Source organism: Macrosteles quadrilineatus, unplaced genomic scaffold (assembly GCF_028750875.1).
Source record: "Macrosteles quadrilineatus isolate MER2022 unplaced genomic scaffold, UCM_ALF_1.0 Scaffold_1__1_contigs__length_201487025, whole genome shotgun sequence".
Lineage (NCBI taxonomy): Eukaryota > Metazoa > Arthropoda > Insecta > Hemiptera > Cicadellidae > Macrosteles > Macrosteles quadrilineatus.
Window position 1 is genome coordinate 155,251,773 of NW_026542594.1, and position 24,751 is coordinate 155,276,523.

The 24,751-nt window shown below is 40.1% G+C and overlaps 1 protein-coding gene across 6 annotated transcripts in view; it reads left to right on the plus strand.

The window, feature by feature from the left end:
- LOC128987921 (homeobox protein prospero) overlaps positions 1–24,751 on the plus strand; it is a 67,263-nt gene that overhangs the window by 32,303 nt on the left and 10,209 nt on the right. For 3 of the 6 annotated variants that reach the window (XM_054409027.1, XM_054409018.1, XM_054409036.1), the window contains exons 3-4: positions 18,895–22,034; positions 23,936–24,246. In XM_054409027.1, coding sequence (XP_054265002.1) covers positions 18,963–22,034; positions 23,936–24,246 — 3,383 coding nt within the window. In that variant the 5' untranslated portion in view covers positions 18,895–18,962. The remainder of the gene's footprint in view (positions 1–18,894; positions 22,035–23,935; positions 24,247–24,751) is intronic. The other 3 variants (XM_054409060.1, XM_054409051.1, XM_054409044.1) reach the window with 2 other exon arrangements.

A 24,751-nucleotide genomic window follows, 5' to 3' on the forward strand; every position in this document is an offset into this window, starting at 1 on the left:
TGAAAATCGATACCCTCTTCTTCTACTCCATTGATAGTATTTCTAAACACCGGTACATTGAAAAACGATTACACAGTATACAGAGTAATTTCTCAAAGAGTTTCCTTTAGCTAACATTAAGCTGAAATGCTTTTGTAGGTTTATATGATTGAATGACACGTATGATTGCATTTCAAGATGTAGCTTTTAATACTTGGAATGGGGATCTAGAGGGAAATATGTTATAACCATCAATATTACTCCACCTTGACTGTGATTTAGACCCAAGATGTGTTAGGACCCACATAGATTAGTAAACAGAAGCACAGAAAACGTACTACTGTGACAGAAGGTCGAGTCTTTCAACGCAATTCAGTATGATTCAAGAGAAGACGTCTCAGCGAGGTATAAATCGAAGAGGGAGATTAAAAATTAGACAGAAGGGTGTAGAGTGTAGACGGTGCAGTGATTAGGAAACCGCGCGTGTATATGAGAGTGAGCTTATGTTTAGTTTGTCATCTTTTGGTTTCACCGATGATTAAAAATGTCCGACCGTCTGTCTTACGAGATGTCTTGCGGCGTATCATCTACACATATTTGATCAGAAACCCCCTCGTCCCTCCTCGAGCCGGTATTTCACGATCTATTGTATATCTTTTTACGCACCGTAAGCGAATATTTTCGCTTTTTATTTGATCGGTTTCGTTAATCTCACACTCCATTGATGAGTTAGACACCTTTTGAGGAAATATTTTCCATTTTAACACTTCCATAACACAAGATTCTTCCGCTCTTTCATATGACTACACATTTTGTAGAAGTTTCACACTACACGCGTGACCTAAATACTATGCAGCTTTGAAAATTTATAAATCGCAGTGAATTGATGTGATTTAAACCATAAGCGTCCAAAATATAAAGAAACTGACAGTCAAAGTCTATACCTTGAAAAATGGAATTTTCAAGGTGTAAATACAAATTTACATAAATTAATTTGTTCTACCGCTAACAGTAAACCCCGGGTATCAGGTCCCAGAAGCAGTAAGCCTACATATTTGTTCTCTCCATCGAACGATAGCAAAGTTAATATCGATCGGCTGACCACTCCTCCCCCTCGAAAGTTGGCTCATTTGGCGAGTTGAGTCGAGTTCTGGACGATGAATGGAGATGCGGTGCATCGGCCAACCTATTCAACTGCATCCAGGTTTTATTCCGGCTCTATGCGCTCCCCTACACAATTAAACTGTATCTACAGTAATCATGGCTAGATAATAGCAGGTTTTCCGTTTGTCTTTCGTTGTACGCCGGCTTCGTATAGGCTTTAACCAAGATAGCCGGACCAACTCCTCGCACTATTGTGTTGGTCCATTGTATCCTTGTAATTACGCTATCTCCCTTGTCATTCCGGACTGGTAAGAGTTTTGATTGCATATCGATAAGTTTATTGCTTCGGATACGCAGTTTTCAATGTACGTAAAACCATATTCATGATCTTACAGATACAACTTTTCTTTTGAGCGATAAAAGCTATTGTTTCTCACATTTCCCATCACAGACTAAAAAAATGTTGCATTTTTCCTGTTCTAATATAGTATTAATTTGTTTTGTTGTTTGTCTCGAGTTAAACAAATTCTTATGCATTACACTAGTTTCCACGTCTTTCTATGAAAAGCACGCAGCATATTATAATTTGTGTCAATCAGAAGCGACTAATCTACCACAAGAGCGTTTGCTGCTATTTTTGGCTGGCTGAGTGCTCGTTCCTGTGACAAACAGGATAGCGGCGAATTAAGGGTTGTCTGCGCGGGGGATGCATTGTACGGTGCATTATCAGAAAGTGCAACGCGGGATTTGTCTATCGTCAGGAGTGCAGCGAGCTACAATCAGCTCCAATTAAGCCTCACAATCAGCGTGAGGCGGGGATTACTACTGTACTGGACGCTAACGTCTTTACCTTGTATTGCTGTAATGGAGTTATGTGTCCGGTTGATCCGTCCACCGCCTTATGATAAATAATATTACGTCCGAAACGACCATTTGCGATGGTATTGTAAGTTTCGAGTCTATCTTGACTGTAGAGACTCCATAAGTCTAGTAACGTAGGCTATTTGTCATTGGACATTGGTTATTTTTCATAGACAAGATAAGTGATCACACTTCTACAATATCCTGTGTTTCTGTGAATGACCATAATTAACAAATGTTTTGGACAAAACTATCCAGCAGTAGAGGCGCATTAGAAGCAATCAGTAAAATGCAAATCGAATGAATAATTAATAACTATTCGATAGAGTTTTCATCGGCGTATGTGGACGCAGAATTAATCGAATCCAGAATTACTGTTTGCACAAATTAAACTGTCTTTTCCAAAATGCAGACATTTAAACTACCTAACCTGCCTTGCGTCAAAACATTGTGATACAAGGAACTAAACACATGGACACTCTAAATACTTTTGAGAGATATAGACAGTGAGTACTCTAACAAACTAATTTACTTTAGTTCTCGATTTCACATAAGAGGTACACGAGGTACGAAGATCGTTAAAGTAGCCTCAATTATAGAACTATCAAACCCGTCCTATTTGATGTGTAGATCCTAATACTGTATAACTAACTACTGTTCCTGAAGCACACTCCAAGTCTTGTTTAGTTTTTTGTCCTTCATTTGTAATTTTGTAAGTGGTAGTCATGTAGTAGGCCTTTGTTAGAATACTTGCAGCACGAGAGTCGGCTCGATGCAAATTGCAGTACTTGTCATAGAACAAAGAAATAGAACAGCTAGAACGAGCCATCTGCATATGCAACGTTCTACTAGATCTTAATTGACTTGATTTAGCATTCAGAGGAAATACTTTAAACGTTAATACCTAAATAGTCACTTTAAGGGCGGGTTTCTGAGTCAGGGATTTATAAGTCCAGAACTAGGCTAGTCATGGATTAAAATTAGTCATGTACTAAAAATTCACTTTCTAAGTCAAGGATTAAGGACACACAGACTAATTTAAAGCGGGTACTTAGTTTAGTCAGAGATTAAAAGAGCTCATGATTTTCAAGGGAAATGTAGGGTAATTTGTGCCGCCGTACTGGCAACACTGTCTAACTGTCAGTTTGATGTGCACATTTGCTCTGAAAATGTAAACAAACAACGATCTCAGTCTAACCTTGGTTTTGAGGTTTATTTCTGTTTTAATTCATTTCTGTTTTAATTCATTTATCAATGTAATATATTTTATTATTGTTATAAACTGGTTGTATCGTAAATTTTAAAGGTGTTTTAAAGGTAGGATTGGTGTTTCGGTGTTTCATCCTATTTCTTTCGGCTGCACTTTACTTTACGTCCTACACTCCTTCGGATTAAAATATCGGTTGTTCGATTGTTTCATTCGATATATCGTTTGGTTAGTTAGGCTAGGTTAACCTTACCTAACTAACCAAACGATATACCTTATCGAATAATCAATATAACGATCGATATTTTCATTCCAATGAGTGTAGGACGTAAAGTAAAGTGCAGCCATAGTTTGAATAGGCTTATTGCAATAATGCAAGTAATTTTTAAGTAATTTCAACAGGGAGTCATAAGTTATCGGTACTAACTTACTGGCCTACCCTAGCCTTTTTAAAAAAAAAAACTTGTCGACCAGGCTAATGAAATAATCGAAATATCGAATAATCAATTATTTCATTCGGTTGTTCTTGACAACAGTTACGGAAGACGGAAGTCTCTTTACTTACACACTGTCTAACTTACTTATACTACTTTAAACTAAGTTTTGCTTTTCATCAGCACCAATCCTTGTTCTCCTAATCACCTGAAATGTTCTATGACGTGTTTAAACTGTTCCTAGACAAAAATCCTTGACACCTGTATCCTGTTCCTAGACACCAAAACTAACTTTCTGAAATGACTTTTGTTGTCAAGGCTTCCTTTGACCTCTACAATTAACCTACCATATAACCTAGGGGACCAGTGGGAATTAGAGGTTTTGGGTGGGGGTAAAAGCTCTTGATGTAGTATTTCCTCAGTTCACGGCATATTGCCAATGCCACTTTAGACACATAGCGGCATGCCGATGATTCTGAAATATTAGTTAGATCGCCGGCTTCCCGCAAAAGTGTTCCACTTGCAAAAAAGCGCAACGCTACCAACGCTACCTTTCTTCCACAAAGGTAACCTAGTTCCCCTTGTGGAAGTGACTTCCAAACTAGACCTTATCAATTCAATTAGTTCTCTCACAGAGTTTTTAAAAAAAATCTATACCTAACTTATCCTTGAATTCATCCTCACTTAAGTCATTAAATGGATTGTTTTCCCGCTCACGACGAATTCACGGCCCACAAAAACGGTAAAATCATGATAATCAATGTAATCCATAATCACCTTAAACTTTAACACACAAAAATAACTTAGGTTAAAAATGGAGGACTAAAATTAATCCTGCCCCTATGCAGGATTAAAATCTAGCATGTTTTAGTCCGTGGACTAAAGCATAATTTCTTTAGTCCAGACTTAAAAACTAGTTCTTGACTAAGATTAGTCACTGACTTATAAGTACTGGAATCAGAAAGACATTTTTCTTAGTCCAGTACTAAAATGAGCTTTAGTCTAAGACTAGCGCTAATACCTGACTCAGAAACCCGCCCTAAATTAATAATGTAACATATGTTCACATTACACACACCTAAAGTTGTGGACAAGGAAATGTGTGAAAATTATCAGATACAACCATTAGATACATTCGTGCTTAAATGTAAAAATCGTTGAATTATAGTTAATCGTGGCAGCTCAATCCACTTCATCGCCTCAAACTTCACTTCTTGTCTTAAACTTTCTTTAATAACGGCTCCTCCAGCTTTACTTCTCCCTAAGTCTTTTCAAATTATGTTTAACCTTATCGTTAGATGATGTCTTGAAGGATTAAATACAAAAGTTGAAACCCTGCACAATCTGCCTGGAAATGTTTTATTATATTTTCAGTGTAGAAAGTGCATTACGGCAGGGTGGGTGTTAACGTCACCATCTGTTGTATCAGCTGACTTGTCTGAAGCCATATGATCCAAGTTCCAACGGCCGTCGCTAAGGAGCGTGACGGTATCTTGGTGATGTGATGGTTTGCCAGCAGTCGCTCCCCACCTGATGCTGGTATCACTGACCGTTACAATTTGTACAGCTTCCACCAAGTGTTACCCTCTGGAATAAGAAAACTTACAGGTCCCGGTCCTGGTTCCTTAAATATTGTAAGCTTGAACGCAGCATAATCGCAGTAAACTTCAAAACAAACTTTTTAACGTTTAAAAGTACTGTATAGATATTCGTAAGACGATCTATAAGGGAAAATATTTTGTTCGAAACATACCAAATAACATACTTAGATATCTAGGTGGACAACGTAAATGGATAGAGATAAATAGATAACTATTAATGGATTAAAAGTAAATCTTGCAAATAAAAAACTAAAGATGTTAAAGAATCAACTCAAAAACGTGTGAAGAAACTAAACTGTAATGTTGGTGGACATTTTTTTCTGGGTAATTATACAATTAGCATTATTAAAATGCAGTGCCGTGCTAAAACTATAACCAAACAATTAAAATGGAGGGTTTTTTTAACGGCAACACTCCCGTGCGTAGTCATGCGGATGTATACAGTACTACAGTTACCACGCGTCTGTTTTCAGCTAAATGTGTAAATAAAAAGTCAACAGTGGACGGGGAGCCGCAATAACTACCCGGGACAACGACACAAAGACTAACAAATGAACTATTTATGTATAATTAGAGAACTTTGATAGTAAATGTGGGCTGAAGCGAAAGTAGTGAGTGAGTATTGACCCGCACTAGTTCCATCATTAATTATCCATCCGCCCTAATGTGCAGCAGCTTCAAACAGAAATCATAATACTGCACGGGTCCGTAATTTTTTAATGCGTCCGGATGCAAAACTGCATCGCTCCCCCGTGGTTGCAGCCAGGGATTATTCTAGCGCCGGTCCGATATCACTTGAATAAATAATTTCGAACATGTCCGTACAGCAGGGGCTTTAAACTTCAGCACAAAAGCTGGCCAAAACTTCGGTGACAACTTTAATCGCTATTTTACGTCCGTATTAACACGCTGCACTTTTAATTTGCTGCTTTGTACCATGAGCCACAGCTTTGAAGCTGTAATTACAATAGGATCCTACTTTCGCTGTCTATGTGACAGTTTTTTAGTTGTCTTATCGAGTTTTGAACGTTAATTAAAAAAGAACTACAGTTACACGTAATCGTAACACCATGGTTTAAGTACAGTAATTGTGCTAAGGATTTTGATAATTTTACATACCTTGTACCAGATTATAAGTTAAGAAAATCTTAGCTTTTAACATGACAATAATTACTCAACCTTAGTGGTAAATAATACTCGTCGCTCAGTTGAAAGTAATGTCAGAATGCAAACAATCGAACTGAGGACGCAATCCCAGTTTCTGATTGGCTACTCAAGGAAGTTATGATTAACAAACTAAAACTGCCATAAATCTGGAGTGGTAGAGTGGTAGAGGTTGGCGGCCGATCACTGGGCCAACTTGGAGCTCCGAAGTGCATTTATTTGCTCACAATGTGCTGCACCAGTTCTCAAGGATTTTATATCATGGGCCAAGTTTATTTTTCTTTCTGCAGAGATTCTGCAGCTCATTTTGTACTAAAAGTGTTTTTCTAAAAATCACACTATTAAATTGTGTGAATACACTGTAGTATATTTATGCAATCTAGAATTCGCTTTGAATACCAAATAAACGCAAATACGAATACATGTTGGATTCATTATTAATATACCTCAGTCTGCATCACTATCTACCGAATAGTATTTCTCCAATCGGTTACAAATAAAACATATTCTATACCAAAACCACCCCACATACCGTAGAAACGTTGACATAGAACACATGCGTTGTCCAAGTGTTTGCTGGGTGCACTACACGAGCCTAATACCAAGTATTGATTTTTTCAGCATCTTGCTGGCATCACGAATCAAACCCTCTCCCTCTTCACCTCAAACATAAGAACGGGGGTAAAGGGTTGGCTGAGTGCGTCGGGAACTCATGCCTAAGATATGTGCATTTCTTGACTCCCTACAACTTTTAATTGCTCTCATCCCAACAAATAATGATGTCCGACATCATCGAGCCCGCCCCGCACCCATCTTCATTGTCTTCAGCCTCTCATAACATTTCCATTACCGCCATCTAATTATTTCTTCCCTTTCTTTTGTTTCAACGGTTCATTTCAATCTTTCGACATTGTATTGAAAGCTAAGAGAACAGTCCTAAGGATAAGTACTAATACGCGGTTTTCAAAGAAATTAATTCTTTAATCATCGGTCTTGAAAAATACATACACCCGGTGAGACAGCCCCATATTGAACACTCCTTGAGTGATAATTGGATAATGTCTAATGTTACAACAGATTAGTTGGGATGTATCTACTATTTAACGGCAAGATGTGGAACCATTTCAATAAACTGTTGCAGTTTCAGTTGTCGGGTCGATGCCACGCATTGCTCTCGCGGCTACTCACTTTTTATTCATGTTTTGTGGTCGAGTGCGCAGGCCGCCGCACCTCCTATGTTCTAAATGACATTTCTACCTTCACTATCTAACCAATCCTCCCCTTCTCCCGTACCCGCGTCCATATTTTAATTAAATACGGCTCAACTGCAGTCGCCAAACCAAAAATGCACGTTCGCCATAGGCTGCAAATTGGAAAATTGAAGGGTGTCTCGAAACAATCAGTATTTTTTAATTAATTTCGTAACCTGCAGGGTGGAAACGCGTTTTGGGACGTCAAAATAGAGAAACGACCAATAACAAAATTATAGTTAACGCAGGAAAATAATTCGCTGGGCTTGAAGCGATAAAGGGTTAAACAATGAAATGGAAATTGTCTATTTATGAGGTTAGGGGTTCTACAATAGAGGTGTAGTGAGAGTTGGGAGTTTAGGTCGTAATTTATACAAACAGAAAAAATACCGTAGTTTTCCAATCTTTAGATTTTGAATTTTGAATCAAATTATGTTCATACAATCACGCTTTGTTTTAAAACGAGCAATTGCCGTAATTCACAATGTAACTTTTCCCGTATCGTAGGCGTACTTATGATTACAATAAACAATATTTTGAGTAAGTTTCCACAAATAAGTCTTGATTCAGCGATCTATGATGCCCGAGGGATCCGCACAAGTAGAACGTATCGCAGACTCCGGAGAGACGAGTGTCTTTCACAGGTACACGGTGGGTAGGGGGGAGGGGGGTAATGCATATTACTGAATACGCGGGGGACGCATGCAGTTGCCAGTTCGCTCCTTGCCAATCAGTCGAACGATCATAGTCACTTAACTTTCTAAACAGCCTCGTATTTTGAACAAAAAACGTTAATCTGCCTTAATGGTTCTCGACGCCTTCCCCGCACGATTATTCTCACCTTGGTTCCAAATCCCTGGTGGCAATTGAGTAATGTACTTCGCAACGACCTGATGTGAGTTTGACGCCATTGCCAATGCCGTTACAATAATTAGGCCACATTTTGACTCCCGGGGGCAACACTGCCAATTGGAGCTATTGTGGCTAAATACCTTCTTGGTTTGATTCTTTTGTCTTAATTTTCTCAATTGTTGGGTTTTGTAATGAAGAAATCCATCTAAATAATTAAACACGTGTCAAAATTACTCAGAAATATCCAAGAATACAATTGTTTGTTTACACGAAAACAGTAAAAAATGTTATGTTACAGTAAACGTGTTTTTATGGCTCTACATCTTAATGTATACTCACGGAAGATATGTTGAGAGGAATCTTCAATCTAATCTGCAATGTATTTCCTAATGACGTCAAAGCGGCCCAGTAAATGTAAATGTATTTATTTAAATGTGAAGCGTGAGCCGCTAAGGCCGGGGCCACACTCATCTTATCTCGCTGAATTTTTCCACGGGCGTTACCCGTGGGTTTGTGAGATACATTACGGTATATGGGGCAGGCCACACTAGAGTAAAAACGTCCGTGAACGCGTTTGTCAGTCTCACTGGTTTTACCAGCGAGACTGACAAACGGAATTGCACGTGTATTCTCTACTAACATCCCACGGGCGTTGCACGTAAAACTAGTCGCGGGGCATTGCGGCTTATGGGAGTGAACACACTCATCTTATCTCGCTGAACTTTTTCCACGGACGTTTCTAGTTTTAACCTGTACAGAAGAGAGCGTGGAAGGGGGGGGGTACGTATCACGGACACGGACGATTTTTATTGCCAGTGTGGCATGCTCTATCAGTCTCGCTGGTTTGCCCGAAAAACCTATCTCGTAAGACGAGTGTGGCCACGGGCAAACTGTTTCACGTGCGTCGCACGTGAAAACGGAAAAAACAGTCTCGCTGGTTGAAAATTACAAGTGTGGCCCCGGCCTAAGAGATATGCCTTATAAGTTCATACATTTCACTTTACGACCCCTACTTTATTCCCGCACTCTTAAAGATGTCTTTGCGTTTGATGCATCTTTACTCTGTCAAAGACAGAGCTTTTGTGAGTCATAAAAGTTCAAGTTTCCTTTTAAGCATTGAAAGGCAATATGACAGTTTTTCCTAGTAAAACCCCGGTATTTTATGAGTGTATTTAAAATCGCAAAAAAAACTAGTATCACCACAACAAACGGATAACCATTTTTTTGCGCCAGAATAGTAGATAGGTTTACAATAAATAGTCTAAATTAGTCGTAGTCATACGGACGGAAATATTCTTAAAGAGGTAAATACAACACTGATATTGATTTAGTGTAATTTCCCGTCATATCAGATCAGGGGTTTGGCAGGATATGTTTCCGGGGCCATAGCGCACGGACCGGAGCAGTTAAAGGGCAGGAGCGGTCCTGTAGCCACTGGGCCCTGTATCCGCGAGGAAGTAGGACTGCCTGCCGGAAGTTCCACGGTGGGAACAAATAGCAGGTCAGGAAATCACGACTTGATAAGCTTCCTCCGGACCTGCCCTGTGACGATTGTCCGGACGTGGTGATTGTCGGACGCGAAACTGTGAAAAGACGCGCGTCCTCCTACTGCAGGACGAGCGACGAGCTAGATCCACTTGTATAATTACCATACTCGGAGTAAAGTATGTCCAAGGAACTCAAGTTACGAGAACAGCTAAGTAATAATATGTTTTGTAGAAATGTATAATTTCCAGTAAACCACCTCTAGCTAGATCGATACATAACACCCTGCCACTGGGCTGAGACAGATACCGCACGCTCTCTCTCACGGTGGCCAGGAAGTGGGCTCTCTCGGGCCCTGGACTCAAGACATCCGCCTTCTTCTCTCATCCTCACAGCTTCTCTCTATATACACTGTACATCCCACAAACCACACAGGAATACCAATGTATTGTGTCAATCGTCAGAGACACACGGACGACTCAAATTCATTCGAGTTTCAATCAATTTGTTGACTCATCTGACATAAATGTCGCAGTGTCGACTATCGTTAAGAGTCTGACTTCAGTATCTCGCTAGTAATTGCCAATATTCGGATATAGTTACACAATTAAACGTTTCCGAGGTAGACTAATTAGAAAATGGGCACTGCATTTCTGAAGGGCTAAATAAAGTTTGTAATCGAATTGCGGGTCGAGTGAGTGGTTGGGAGGAGAGAGGAGTAATATTACGGTCGAGGGGCGGTGAGCCGTCTGCAAACACGCGTGCATCTTGTGCAGCATATTGCACATGCACATCATATACGCTCGAAAAAACAATATGCTAGGACTTGGCTCTTCGACTTAAGCCGTCGTCAGGCTCCTATATACGTTATTGCTCTTGATACGCTAGTGTTTTGTCTGGCAGGGAGAATAGACATTTGCTGCTTGAGTGGGATATGAGAAGTATTGGCGAACCTGCTGAGTGCTGACTTTCACTTCTCAGCTACAATACTACTCCTGTGGTACTGATAAAATCATGGAAAAATCGTTCATCTCACAAACTTGAAATATCAAGTTGGTTTCAATTATTTCGCTAATTCCTAATTGGATTGGTTATTTCTTAACATCCAAAGATGTATGTGTAACGAAATATACATTCTAAGCTAAAACATCCATTCGGAAAGAATTATTTGTAAGGGGTTTGCACCGCATGGAGGTGGATGCGGAAACGTATTATCAAATCACCGCCAAACAATCTGAGACGCGGTCGAGGGGTGCGAAGGAGCAACATATGGCAAGACGTTTAAAGAATTAAATGCCCTGGTAGATATATAGCAAAGCCAGGTGGTTAGCCAGCTGCTACTTGTAGACGAGTCAGTGTCCTCAAGACATGCGGGCTGTGTTGTGCCATACTCGCACTAGCATTGCACGGTACTCGGTACTTGTAGTGCCGACCCTCGTACACAGTACTGTACATATCATGAACGAAAATTCCAAATTTATGTACTGTAATAATGGTGACAAATTGGACTCTAGGCTCAATTTTTCTGAACATGTGAGACACATCTGTAAAACTGTTGTTGCTAAATTACGATTATTTAATAGGTTTAGGTTTGTTCTACCAATGTCAACCAAACTTGAAATAGTTCGTGCTATAATTCTTCCATCTATTTATTATGCTCTTCCCTCTTTTGGTAACAGCCTTACTCAAGAGAATATAAATATTCTCACAAGACTTCAGAACAGTGCTCTGAGATTTGTCTTCAACTTAAAAAGGTCGGATCATATCAGCGAGTATAGGTCAAGGGCAAACATCTTGACAGTTAAACAATGCTGTGATCTTCAAACCGTTCTAATTGTTCATAAAACTTTGTTAACGGAGTGTCCCCAATACATCAGAAGGAAACTGGTTTTCAGGTCTGAGGTGAGCGTTCGCCTCACTCGGCAGGAAGGCTTGCTACACTTGCCACGGGTCAGAACGGAATTAGGGAAGAAAGCCTTTTCTTACTTTGGGCCCCAAGCCTACAATGCCCTTCCAACTGACCTCAAATCAGTAAACCTCTCTAGGTTTAAAAGGGGTTTGAAAGATTTATTTTATACCGATAATAATTAGCCAGTTGATCTAAAATGTATTGTTGCAATAAGTCTAGTATAAGCTGACCAATTACGTTTAGTTTGACAACAGTTGTATTGAAAATCAAAGAACTGTACTTTGAATAACGCTGGCTAAATAAAGACGTTTTTCATTTCATTTCATTTCATTTCATTTCATTTCATTTCATTTCATAATTATAATTATACTGACGTATTACAGTACTTTGAAAAAACCCAGTGTGTTCCACCGCTTGTGTACCTGCGTAAAACTGTGTACCTATATTGGAAACAATAAATATTTTCGAATTATATTTTACTTATGAAAAATATATATCAGTTAAACAATATTCAAAGGAAATCTGAGCCATTTTAACGGCAAGCTAAGAATTCTACCATTTAATTTTCTAAAATTGTTTACTATGTATTTTTATTATTATTTTATTTAAATGCTACAAATTGTTTTGTATGTGTTTAATTTCTTTATATTTATTTATGTTTTATAATTACACCTTTAAAAATATCATACAGAGAAAAGTTTAATAAATTGTATAATTTATTGCTAAACTAAACAGCACCTTTCTCATTGAAACCAACAATAACTTTTTACGAGTGTTTACATTTAAAATTATTAAACTTCCTCTCACTGAATCTGATATTTTTTTGCCAATTACACGTTTTACAACATTAAAAATCTGGCAACCGCGCATAAAAATGGCAACGGTGTAAGGAAGGGAAGGGGCGAGGGGAGAACCGGAAGGAACGACTTGACAATGAGACCCTCGCAAAAAGACGCCAAGATGTAACGGTCGCGAGGGGAGAGGAGCGCCACAAAGAGCCAAGAAGTCTCTCAAGACTGGTTCCGTCTTAAGAAAAGAAAAGACGTTGGAGTCGGCACGGGCCTGGGCGTAACGGCTCCGGTGGCTTAGTGGCCTTTGCATTATCATATTACTGGTTCTCTACTGTGTGTGAGGACTGAGGAGCTACATACATGTCACTGGCAAAAGTGACTACTGTAATCACAAGGTGCACAACACACAGCGTTGCTCGGGCTGTTAGAATAGTAAAACTCGTAATAAATTGAAAAATATGTAAATCCTCGTTTTACCTCCCAAATCTGTGTTACAATACAAAATAGACCATTCAACTCAGTCTATGATTTAGCAAACTGTGGGATTAAAAAACACGGCGTAATTTGTCGCTTCGCCTCAGCTAGACGGATTGACGTGGAATGGTGACGGAGTGTTTAGTTCCAAAGTGAACCGGAGGGAGGACGCGATGTTGTGTGAAGAACAGAGTCGTTGAGGCTATTAAGTCGTAACAAAGTTAAACTAGAACAGGAAGCTCAACCCAGCAGCTCCATTGAGTCGATCATCGCTTCCTCTCGCGGAGTGATCCTCGTCCTCAGCTAGGTACCTCCCCCCTCTGCACCTCCCCCATCAGCACATACAACAACACAACAACAAACAACTCGACAAGGAAATATCCCGTGGTAAAAACAACGCTGTTGAGTAGTTTGCAATGTTAAATGCCAACGATGCACTGAAAATAGTAGACAAACCAATTTGTTGAGAGTCGTAAGTTTTAATTTATATATAACTTTGTAATATTGGTCTAATATCCAAAATGAGGATATTTATATTTAGCCTAAGGAACCCGGGGATAAGGTACATTAGATGGACTAAAAACAAAAAAATCACTACAGTAGGTATACGATATTTTAGTCGGTTTCCATACAATCTAAACACTCCATAGACGAGGTGGTTGAGCGTTGAGCGCTCGCTCTCCCATGGGTTACATCCTGTAGTCGGAGTGCATCGCTCGGAGAGGAAGTCTTCAATGGATGCAATGCTGGGAAAGGAACATGGGGGAGAGTAATGAGGAAGCGGGAAGATGACATAGGAACTGGGTCCCCAACAAGAATACACAGACCGGACAAAGTTAATTGCGATCTTAAACGCGTTGCTGTTGGCGCCCCAATTGGCCTTCCTTCGCCTAAATTGGCCGGAATTCGCCTCTTGTTGGTTAATTTAAATAGCGTTACAACTGTTTTGCCACATACTCCACAATCTTAGTAGGAAGAAGTGTTTACTCTTGCGTTGTTATCTATGCGTTTGAAACACTAACGCTAACTATAGTAGATTAAACTACAGTGGATTACATTTCATAGACCCACCCGCGCCTGCGGCTAACCCAAAAACTTGCAATGGATTTAACGTATTGCTTTTAATAAAGTTGTTCTAATGTCGTAGTTTGTTGAGAAGGAAAGAAATCTATCTTACTCCTCAAACTTAATCGACGACTGTAATAAGGTAATCTGATAAGGTTAAGGCTGTTCACGGACTAAAACAATGCTCAGTTAACAGTAGATTATAGACCAATATCCCTGCCAGATCTAACTATGACCTCAAAAGACACAAAACTGTGTCTTTGTTCTTACATGCTTGTAAACGAAGGGAGTAAGTTTAACAAGTGAAATGATCCGCACAACTTGTTAAGATAATTTGTCGTTTCCACAGACACAGTGTCAACTCATTTGCTACTTCCTGCCGCTGTAAGATCTACTTCCGTCACTTACGACGTCTCCGTGTCGGTCTTTTGTCTCCCCGCGTCTCTTCCTCTGTGGTGCTAAAGACACTGTGTGTCAAGTACTTTCGTTGTTGTTAGGGTATCAAAATTAAAAAAAAATACATCTCGTTAAAATTTTGAGCTTTCAAGTTTACATGTTTAAAAGTTTCATTTCTAGGCTTGTATCTGAGAATGGTCGAGAATTAGGTTGAGGATGTTAAAACTTTACCAAATTATGGTGCCAAATGAAATGAGGGCATTAAAACCAAACTCACGTCAAGTTGATGTCAAAACGTCTATATTGTTACGAGGGAAGTTCGGCAGTAAGACGTCAACACTGCTGGGATTATAAAGCCAGGACTACTGACTACTGTAACTGCCTCCTTGTGTTAAGAGTGCGATAAGTCGTTTTATTTCTGTTTCTGTTTTATTTGGCAAGTTAAGAAAATTCCTTAAAGAAGTTTTTATCTTATGATCGTCTTGCAAAATGTTTAATATTTTGTGGTCGGAAATATTTTCTTGTTTTAGTTAATTCTTACCGAATCTCTTAATCGTGTCAATTACTGCCAATTTAATATTATCTACGTTGGGGGAGCGAACTGGTCTAGTGGTTAGAGCGCGGGACTTCGGTGTCTGAGGTCCCGGGTTCAAATCCCGCCAAATCACTATTGGATTTTATCTAAGTGATAATGCCGCAACCCCTAGGTCTAGTCTGAAGTAATGTGAAAAACAATCCCGGGCTCGTGCCTAGCGTCATAGGACAACAAAATATTACCTACGAGAAGTCTGAGGAGGAATTTAGCATTATCTATCATTTTTTGCGCATTACTAGTACAGTTCCTTTGTCATATGGATGTAGGGTGAGGGCGGTTCTAGGTTCTCGCATATGACGGCATGTCTCACGCTCACAGCTCCACCTGGCGCAGTATGGGTATGTTCGTAGACCATGACGACTCCCCGCCGGAAGTGCTCGTGATCAATGGATTATTGCGTGTGACGTCACCGTCATTTCCACTTTCCCACTTCCTCTTATAAAGAAGTGTTGGTCATTACCTTGTTGCATATGTCCGTGACAGAGGTACAGCGGTAGTGCGATACGAGAGTACACCTCAAATAGAGCATCACAGGGTGCATCTATAAAAACGCAAACCAAATTACAAGTACTTCTAAGTAACAAGCTCACGTTGGTAGCCCTGCTTCCTTTACCTAATTACCGATCAGCTTATACGCATTTTTGCATTGTCGTCCACATGGTTCAGTGTTTAGTGTTCAAACTTATTGGGAATACTGTATGTCGTAATCAAGACTCAACATGTTTTCAACCCATGTTACTCATACACACTTATAAAAAATCAGTATTGCATTATCAAACTTAAAATGTTTAAACATACAGCCTGGTTGATTTATTAGGTACAATCGCCTCACCAGGAAACCTAATTGCAACCATTTCTTGACATAATACGAATGATTACCTTTCAATGTGTTCTTCTAGACAATACATCATCTTTGACTAAACAAAAAACAATGTTGGGTTTATTTACAACAAATTTCTAATAACACATTATGTAGACAACAATGCAAAAATGAATATCAGCTGATTAGTTATTGAGTAAAGAAAGAAGGGTTGCCAATTTGTAGTTTCATTCCGTCCCTAAAGATTGAACCTCTGTAGGTGTAATTTGGGTTGCCTTTTATAGAAAGAAAAAAAAACACCTTTCATGTGCAAATACTGTAGAAATAATTAGAGTAGTTTTTTCTACAAATACCCTTTAATTGGGAAGCAGAAAATATTTATTTCAGTCTTATTTTCTTGATTCACTCTTTTTAAATAGAAAAGTAATCAATCGTTGCAGGATCAAAAAATAAACTGAACATACACAGGATTCAAAAAATCCAAGACTATGGAACTAAATACTTCACTTCTTCCCGATCGGTATAGTATATCAGCGATTTCATTTTATTGTTTAAAACACTGCGTCTCTATGTTGCATTGTTATAATCGCAGTCAATAATGCTAAACTTTAGTCAAGTATGGAACAAAACTCGTTCCTGGTTGACTAAACCCTCATTGCTTCCAAAGTTTGTTTCAGTGTAGCGCAGTCATTTCAGAAGATCGAGACGTAATTCGACTAAACAATTCAAATTTATTAATTAAAACCAAGTTTCGCTATTAAAACAAACAAGTCGCGGTCGTACGAAGCCCGAAGAAAAATTCAGGATTTGAACAGACGAAGACTAATTAAAGTTTGAGAATTACAAGTATACAAATGCGGAGCAGACTGCTGACGAAGGTTTAAGATGGACCATTGTCTCTGAGTTCGTCTCAATAAAGAATAATTTTATCTTAAACATTCAAAGTGCAGTAATTAATTAAAATTATTTATAGATCAAATGTAATTTCATCTTATGACATTTCATATTTTTTTACTTAAAAACTGTTGTTTGTATAAACACTTTTGTGATGAATAAGATTTGGGATTTATCAAACAAATAACAAGATTATATTCGCGGTATTCGCCAAACCATAACACAACGTGTTGATATCTGTACTAACTTTTGCATTGAAAATAGAATCATGTTCTATCAACATAATTTTAATTAGACCGAGGGTGTTGTGACAAGTTGTCTTTCTTCCAAGTCGTTCAGTTTACTTACTTGTATATATTATTTGCTTTTCTCAACTCTTCTAATTCCGAGCACACACAGATGTGTTGGGTTACATGTTACATGCGCCACTTGTAGTGACATTCTTTATAAATATCGTCTCTTCTCTCTTCTCCGCTACAATTGTTTTTCAGTTTTCAAGCTTTCGTTCATGAACTGTTCTTAGTGATTTTAGATTTTTGTACGAGCATATATTTTTTCAGTCAATATGATTTAGCTTAGTGTCAGGTATGCTAATTCTGCACTCACCCAATAATTCATCTACAAGTCCCATGTAGTGACAAATAATATAAATGAATAAAATAAAATTGTACAACGAGATGGTTTATGCGGTTAAATTAGTTTATCGTACCACTCGCATTCAAAACTCAGCAAAGTAATTATTACTTTTGTCCTTAAGTATTACTGTTGTTGGTCAAATTTGGTTTGAACGTTGTGATCAAGTATAGAACAATACTTGTACACTAGGAGTGACGTCATCATTCAGCAGCTGTTATGCGGCTGAACTCCACTACACCGCCTTTTCGCTGATACAGCCTACCTCGTCTTAGTTATTAATTGTTTGCGGAAATTAAGAAAGGTGAGCGAGACGAGCACGAGCCTAATGGGCAAACGATGACCGACAGATTTCGTCCACCATATGTTTAACTCACTTTGTCAAAAGATCCAATTTAATTTTTCTCCCAGTATGTTTAACGTGTGCAGTATTTTTCAGGTGTGGGCTGAAATTTACCGTCACTTACTATATTAGTTGTATGTTTAATATTTTGCAGGTTGTGCTTAGTGGTAAATTGATCATGGTTACTTCGTTTATACGTTTGGATTTTGTAAATTTTAAGAAACGAAAAATGCCTTTTTCATTAAAAAAACTTGTGAAATCTAACCACATTTATTTAATCTATTTTGGCTGGTTGGCTCTGATCTACATCTTTTCAATAATAAGGCTGATTAAATAAGATAATTATTTTGAAATTTATCAATAATAGTTACATCTTTGCTTTTTCAATAACAATAGTGAAATATGTAATGATTTTTTTTTAAATTTTTAATAAGTTAAGTAAACTAAATTTTCTAATATTTTTTTGCAAAAGTTCGGAGAAGATTTTTAACAACTTTCAAGTAGTATGCTGTGCAATGGACTTAAATCATCTGTTGTTAAATTGCCAACTGGTCGTAATTATGATGTTGATTTTAGGTACTTGGAGTCAATTATCTCTTACGAAAGGTGTGTTAAACGTTACAAGCTACAGCACAGTTAGAATACTTTGCTAAGCTTGTACGATTTCAATATCAATATTCTTATTTATTTGTCTGTGTCTTGGAAAATTTGTGTGACATTGCTATATACTCTCTAGTGTGATTATACGTTACATATTCAGTGATCAGAGTGCACTCAATATGATTGTTAAGAGGTTGATAGCTCCAAAGATGATTGCGGACTATTTCTAATTTTACATTTAATATATAATATTGTATTGTCTTTCAGTTAAAGACGGAGAGTGAGAGAGAAGTTGCAGTTGCAGTGACTTGTAGTAATTCGCCTGTAGTTGAGGTTCGAGGAGCAGCTGCCGAGGGGAGAGGGGGGGAAAGGGGCAGGTGGTGCGGCACGGGGCTCATACCGCACAATACCGTACTGACAGTTGGCTCACCTTGCAGGTCCCGGTATGGGAGAGTAGAGGGGGGCCGGGGGCCCAGCGGCCGGCCAATCAGAGGGCTCGTGTCTTATGATGTCATCAGAGGAGGAGGCAGACTGCTTCGGTTTGTACGGCGACAAACTATCCAAGAAAGCGAAACGAGCCAGACAGCGCGTGGACGCCGGCGAGCCGCGTAACAGCTACTCCTCGATCCCCAACTTCAGTTCGCGTCCGAGTTTCTTCACCGGTGGTTTATACGGTGCTTTCTTCCAACAGAACCAGCAACAGTTCGGGATCTTCGGGCCGGGCTTCGCGCCCAAGATGCTCAACGAGTTACTGGGCAGACAAGTGAAGGACGCAGCGACTCCTGGTGACACCATGATGACGATGGACTCCGACAACTTCGACTGTTCGACCGTGATCCGACGAGGACTGGAGGATAACGGATCTCCGCCACCAGGTGATATCGCGCATCACATGCTCAGGGACATTCTTCAGGGACGTAAAAAGGAACTGTTGGCACTCGAGCAAGAGTTGCGGGTAGTGAACGCGTTGGGGGGCACCGAGCCCCCTTCCCCGGACAATAACAACAGTATAAACAATAATAACAACAACGAGTTGAAAAACGGTGCTGTGACAAACAATGGTGAAGTGAGTGAAGATTGTGGGAAGGATTCTATGGTGAACGGAGGTGCGGATTCGGACAGTGGAGATGACGAGCAGGCGGGTGAGGACCAGAGCGGACCACAGTCACAGGATCCACGGGCCTCGGAGGATGCGGTGCAAGGATCTGACTCTGAACCAGGCTCTCCCACACCACAGGACGACACTGAGGAAAACTCAGGTAATAAAGATACCAGTATTAAAACAGAACAAATAGAATTGAAAAGAGCGAGGGTAGAAAATATTGTTTCTTCAATGAGGTCTAGTCCCTCTCTTCCAACTCAAGTCAATGGCTGTAAAAAACGTAAGAGGTATCATCCTCAGCAGCACGATAATAGTGCAGCGGAGCGGTACGCCGCTCTTGGCATCAATATGAATGCGGCTATGCTTATAGACGATGATGAGGAAGATGAGGTAGAACCTAACGAGATTAGACAGAAAAGAGTAGAGAAAGATGCGTTAAAAACTCAGCTAAGAACCATGCAAGAGCAGTTAGCAGAAATGCAACAAAAATATGTTCAGCTTTGTACTAGGATGGATCAAGAATCCGAGTGTCAAGATAATGATGATGCATCTAGTGATATGGAGCAGGAGGTCAGTAATTTAACTATTCCCGACAAGCCAGCGACTTCATCGTCGGCTTCTACCCCAGTTAAAGACAATATTACCAACACTCCCGCATCTACTCCTGTTAGCCAACCAATAATGTCTCCCGCAATAAGCAAAATGTTACCATCTAAACTCCACCCTCCTCCACACCTGCCTCAGCATCTTCCCATACCCCCGACCTTCAATGGAGCCCTGTCCTTACTACAACAACAGGTGTTACAAGAGCAGCAACACGGCCCTCCTCACGGACCTTTACCTCACCATCATCTCCACCCTCACCCTCAGATGAACCCTCACCATGCTCTAAGTAACGCTGCTGCGATGTACCTGGGAGTTAGCCATAAGTTGTACATGGAACAAGAGGCTCGTATGAAGGAGGTTGCCATGGCCGCTGAACAACACCAACATCAGCAGCACATGAGTCAACAACACCACGGCCATCAACAGCACATGATGAGTCATCATCAACAACAGCAGCAGTCCGGGCATCAACAACAAGCTCCTCAGCCTCCTCAACAACAGATTCAACAACAACAACAAGGCAGTCAAACACCTCACAGCCAGCCATCAACTCCACATCCTCCTAACCCCACCCAATCGTCTACCCAAACGCAACCTTCGACTCCCCATCAAAACCAACATCCTCAATCTCAGACAACCCCACAACCCCCACCTCAATCTAAGACTGCATCCGATTTCGCTGAAAGGCTCAGCATACTCCGGAATCAAGCGCTTGCTCCGCCTGTCTCTGGGTCCGATTTGGAAGGGCTCGCAGACGTTCTCAAGACTGAAATAACAACTTCGCTATCAAATCTTATCGATTCAATAATGTCAAGATTTGTACAACAACGACGGTTCTTTGGAAAACAGTCGGAAGCTGCGGCTGTAGCGGCCGAACAACTTAACAAAGACTTGCTCCTTGCCTCTCAGCTGTTGGACAGGAAGTCTCCTCGCAGTAAGGTCGTCGATAGAGGAAACCAAGGACCTCCTGAAAGAACACCATCTGGTAGCATGAACGGTTCACCTCAGGCTCAGGGTGGACCCCCACGGTTGAACGGAACAGCGTTCCCGAGCATGCCAGTACCACAACATCATCAAAATAGCTCAAACAACAGCAACAACAACACCAGCAACCCCGAAAACAACATAAATACCATGAATCTACCACATATAAGGTCATCATTGAACCAGGCTATGTTTCAGCCTCCAAAACCTCCTACGAGCAGCATGAACTCAGCTGTCGTCCTGTACAACAACATGAACAGCATGGCCGGCAACAGCAACCCTTACTGTGTGAGCGACTCCAGAGAAGGTGCGCCAGAACAGAACGAAGCTCTTAGTCTCGTAGTCGTGCCTAAGAAAAAGCGACATAAGGTGACTGACACGAGAATAACTCCAAGGACCGTCAGTCGTATCCTAGCTCAAGATGGCATCGGAACTTCTCCTCAGGGAAATCTCGATTCGTCTCCAAAATTCAACATGATTCCCTCCACAAGCTCCAGCGGAGGAGACTCCCCGCCTCCTCGCCCGTACCATCCTCCACCACCTCCCATGCTGCCAGTTTCATTACCGACATCAGTAGCCATCCCAAACCCCAGTCTTCACGAGTCTCAGGTGTTCTCACCGTACAGTCCGTTCTACGGTCCGCATCACCAACCTCCTCACATCCCCTCGGCCAGTCCTCCAGGCATGGGAGACCTGAGGGATTCACCACCTCTACACCCACCGACCCTACTACACCCGGCTCTCCTGGCTGCTGCCCAGCACGGCTCCCCGGACTACGGTGGCATGAGGGCACCCTCGGCCGGCCTGGGAGGTGCCAACGACAGTGTTGATCGGTCGTCCGACTGCAACTCCGGAGATGGCCCCTACGACGGCATCACTCCTACAATATCCTTTTCTGGCACAAACATATTCGGTAGTTTTAGTTCTTACTTAGTTAGTACTATTTCAGGCCTTGTATGATAATTTTATAAAATTAACCTGGTAAAGATATTTAAAAAGCAGACATCCTAAAAATATAATTTCTACATTTTAATTTACCAACAAAACGTTTTTAAAACTACGAGTACTAGTATTATTGTACAAAGATAAATTCAATCAAAGTTGTTTTCACCCTTTTGAATTTTGCTATATTTATTTAAACTATGTTTTATAATACCTGTGCATGTTATAATATTACCATTTTAATTTTAAATGCGTGACATAAAACTGAAGGTAATGTGTTAAAATTTTTTTGGTGATCAAATCGTTTAAAATCCTATGGTTCAGTAACAGTTTTAGATTTTCCACAAAACCGTCTTGTTTGTGCGCTAGTTAAATTTCGTAATTTTGGTTGGATCAGTCGGTGTTTTAATATTTCTAGATTACATTGACTTTTCTACAGCATTTAAACGGCCAATAGTCGGTTTAAAGGGCGGTCGAGGGTTAGATTTAACAACAAAACCCCCCGGCTAGGGCGAAGGGCTGCGACGACCGTTACGCCCAAGGTTAGAATCCAACAAAGAAACAGCTGAGGTGTTTATATTATTCAAAAGCAATATGGGTCGGCCCGCGTCTTAAGCTTCTCTTGCGTCTTTGCGTGCCTTGATGTGATTTCTTTATCTTTCCTTCCCGCTATGTTACATTCATGAGATCATTTTCACACGTCGAGGCAATTTGCTGCCATACCAGGTGTCAGGCTACGTGTGTAAGTTGTTTGATATTGTGACGGGCGAGGGGATGAGCTGTCAGTTTTGTAAGGTTTGGCTAATCTGTCTTATCCAAATCCAATTGTTAAATGCAAACACCGGGTTTCTCTACCCTCACAAGGATCTCAGGAAGCCTTACTTGGTTACTAACAAATAAATCCGATTGTCTGATCTAGATCGAGAAATCATCACTTTCTTTTGCTAATGTTAATATATATCGGTAAACATTTTATTGAGGTAGTTTATTGTATTTGTTTTCCCATCATGTATCCCTAACCAAAAATAAAATATTGGGGATAAGACAACATTATATGCACATTTACTTTGAACGGGAATCAATTAACTAGGGTGTAATATTTACAATTTGTTAACGGTTCTGCCTTGCAACTGGTCGGCTAAACTTTTGCGAATATTATCTCGGAATTAGAAGTCCACTAATTTTCATAGTTTAGTTTTTTTTACAGTCATTAAATTAATTGCGTTGGAAATTTGTAAAGAACAGTAAACGTAACCGCTACCCAATGGCGTGCGGCGCTGTCACTCTTGAAGCCGTACATTCTTGGGCTCCCAAGTATTTGATTGAAGACCCTCTGACCTCTTGTTTAACCGGATTTGGTTTCCTTATCTGATTCTCTTATTGATTACGGATTGCCGGTGTTCAATGTCGTGTCTATGTTCCGCCCTCTCTTCGCACTGTCGTGTGACATCGCATGGACAAAACCAATCCGTATAGAGTACAAACATTTATCAAAATCCCGAAAAAAGAAGTTTTTTTATCCTAACATCAAAGTGTGAGGTTTATTTAAATGATACTTTTAAAGTCATAACTAGTTTTCTCCAATACAAAACGGTGAACCCCTCTTTTGACTAAACTAAATTATTAGTTTTACAAGTTTCGATGGGGCAATATTTTCAAATTTCCCGGTTGTTCAATTTATATTATATATTTGCATGCAGTGTTTCCAAATGTTGAAATACACAGTTTGTAGTTTGCTATATTTTATTCTAAGTAACAGTAACAATTTGACTTTATCATGTGGTGATGGGATTTTCCAAGGTGTTATACAGTTTTGTAAGTTTAATCCTTAACCCGTACACCACGATTCGCCCAGAAACGGGATCCCCATGACTCTAAGCTACGGGCTCACTTACGAAGCCTCTAGTTTAGCCTACCTACAAAAGCTAGGGTATGCTCCAAACGCAAATGACTCGAGCCAAACATCTTTGCCTAAAGACGGATCCTTAACTGAGCCCCACTCGTCCACCCTGACGCCGATGCATCTGAGGAAGGCCAAGCTCATGTTCTTCTGGGTGAGGTACCCGAGCTCCGCGGTGCTCAAGATGTACTTCCCTGACATCAAGTTCAACAAGAACAACACGGCGCAGCTCGTCAAGTGGTTCTCCAACTTCAGGTAGGCCTGCTTCACACATCTTACTGCCTTACTATCAGGGCATGCACATAACTTAACCTTAACATATTCTAGAACTGTTGAAGACATATTTATGTAACTTGTGTTCAACTAAATGCAGATTCTTATGCGTACAAAATTGTAAAGACATTTATAGAACGTTGTGGCTAACGCAGCTAACTTTTGTTTGTTTTGACCTCTCAGTTCAATAATTTAATATATAACAGTGAGATACTGATCAATAAATTGAATGCTTAGCGCTCGACATACAGTATGTTATCAATATTGACTTCTGACAGTTTATGTCATAACATAACATTATCTTAACGTGTTGTCTCAATAAGTTTTAGTATTCAAGTTTTCAGCTTCTCTTGCATGATCACTATTTGTACATTTCACCAGTAGAGTGTATGTGGGTTATCCGTTATCCAGTGCAGTACGAAGTGGACTCCACATTAGATTAGAACGTTTCCCGTGTGCCACAGGGACGCTGCACCATGTAACATAC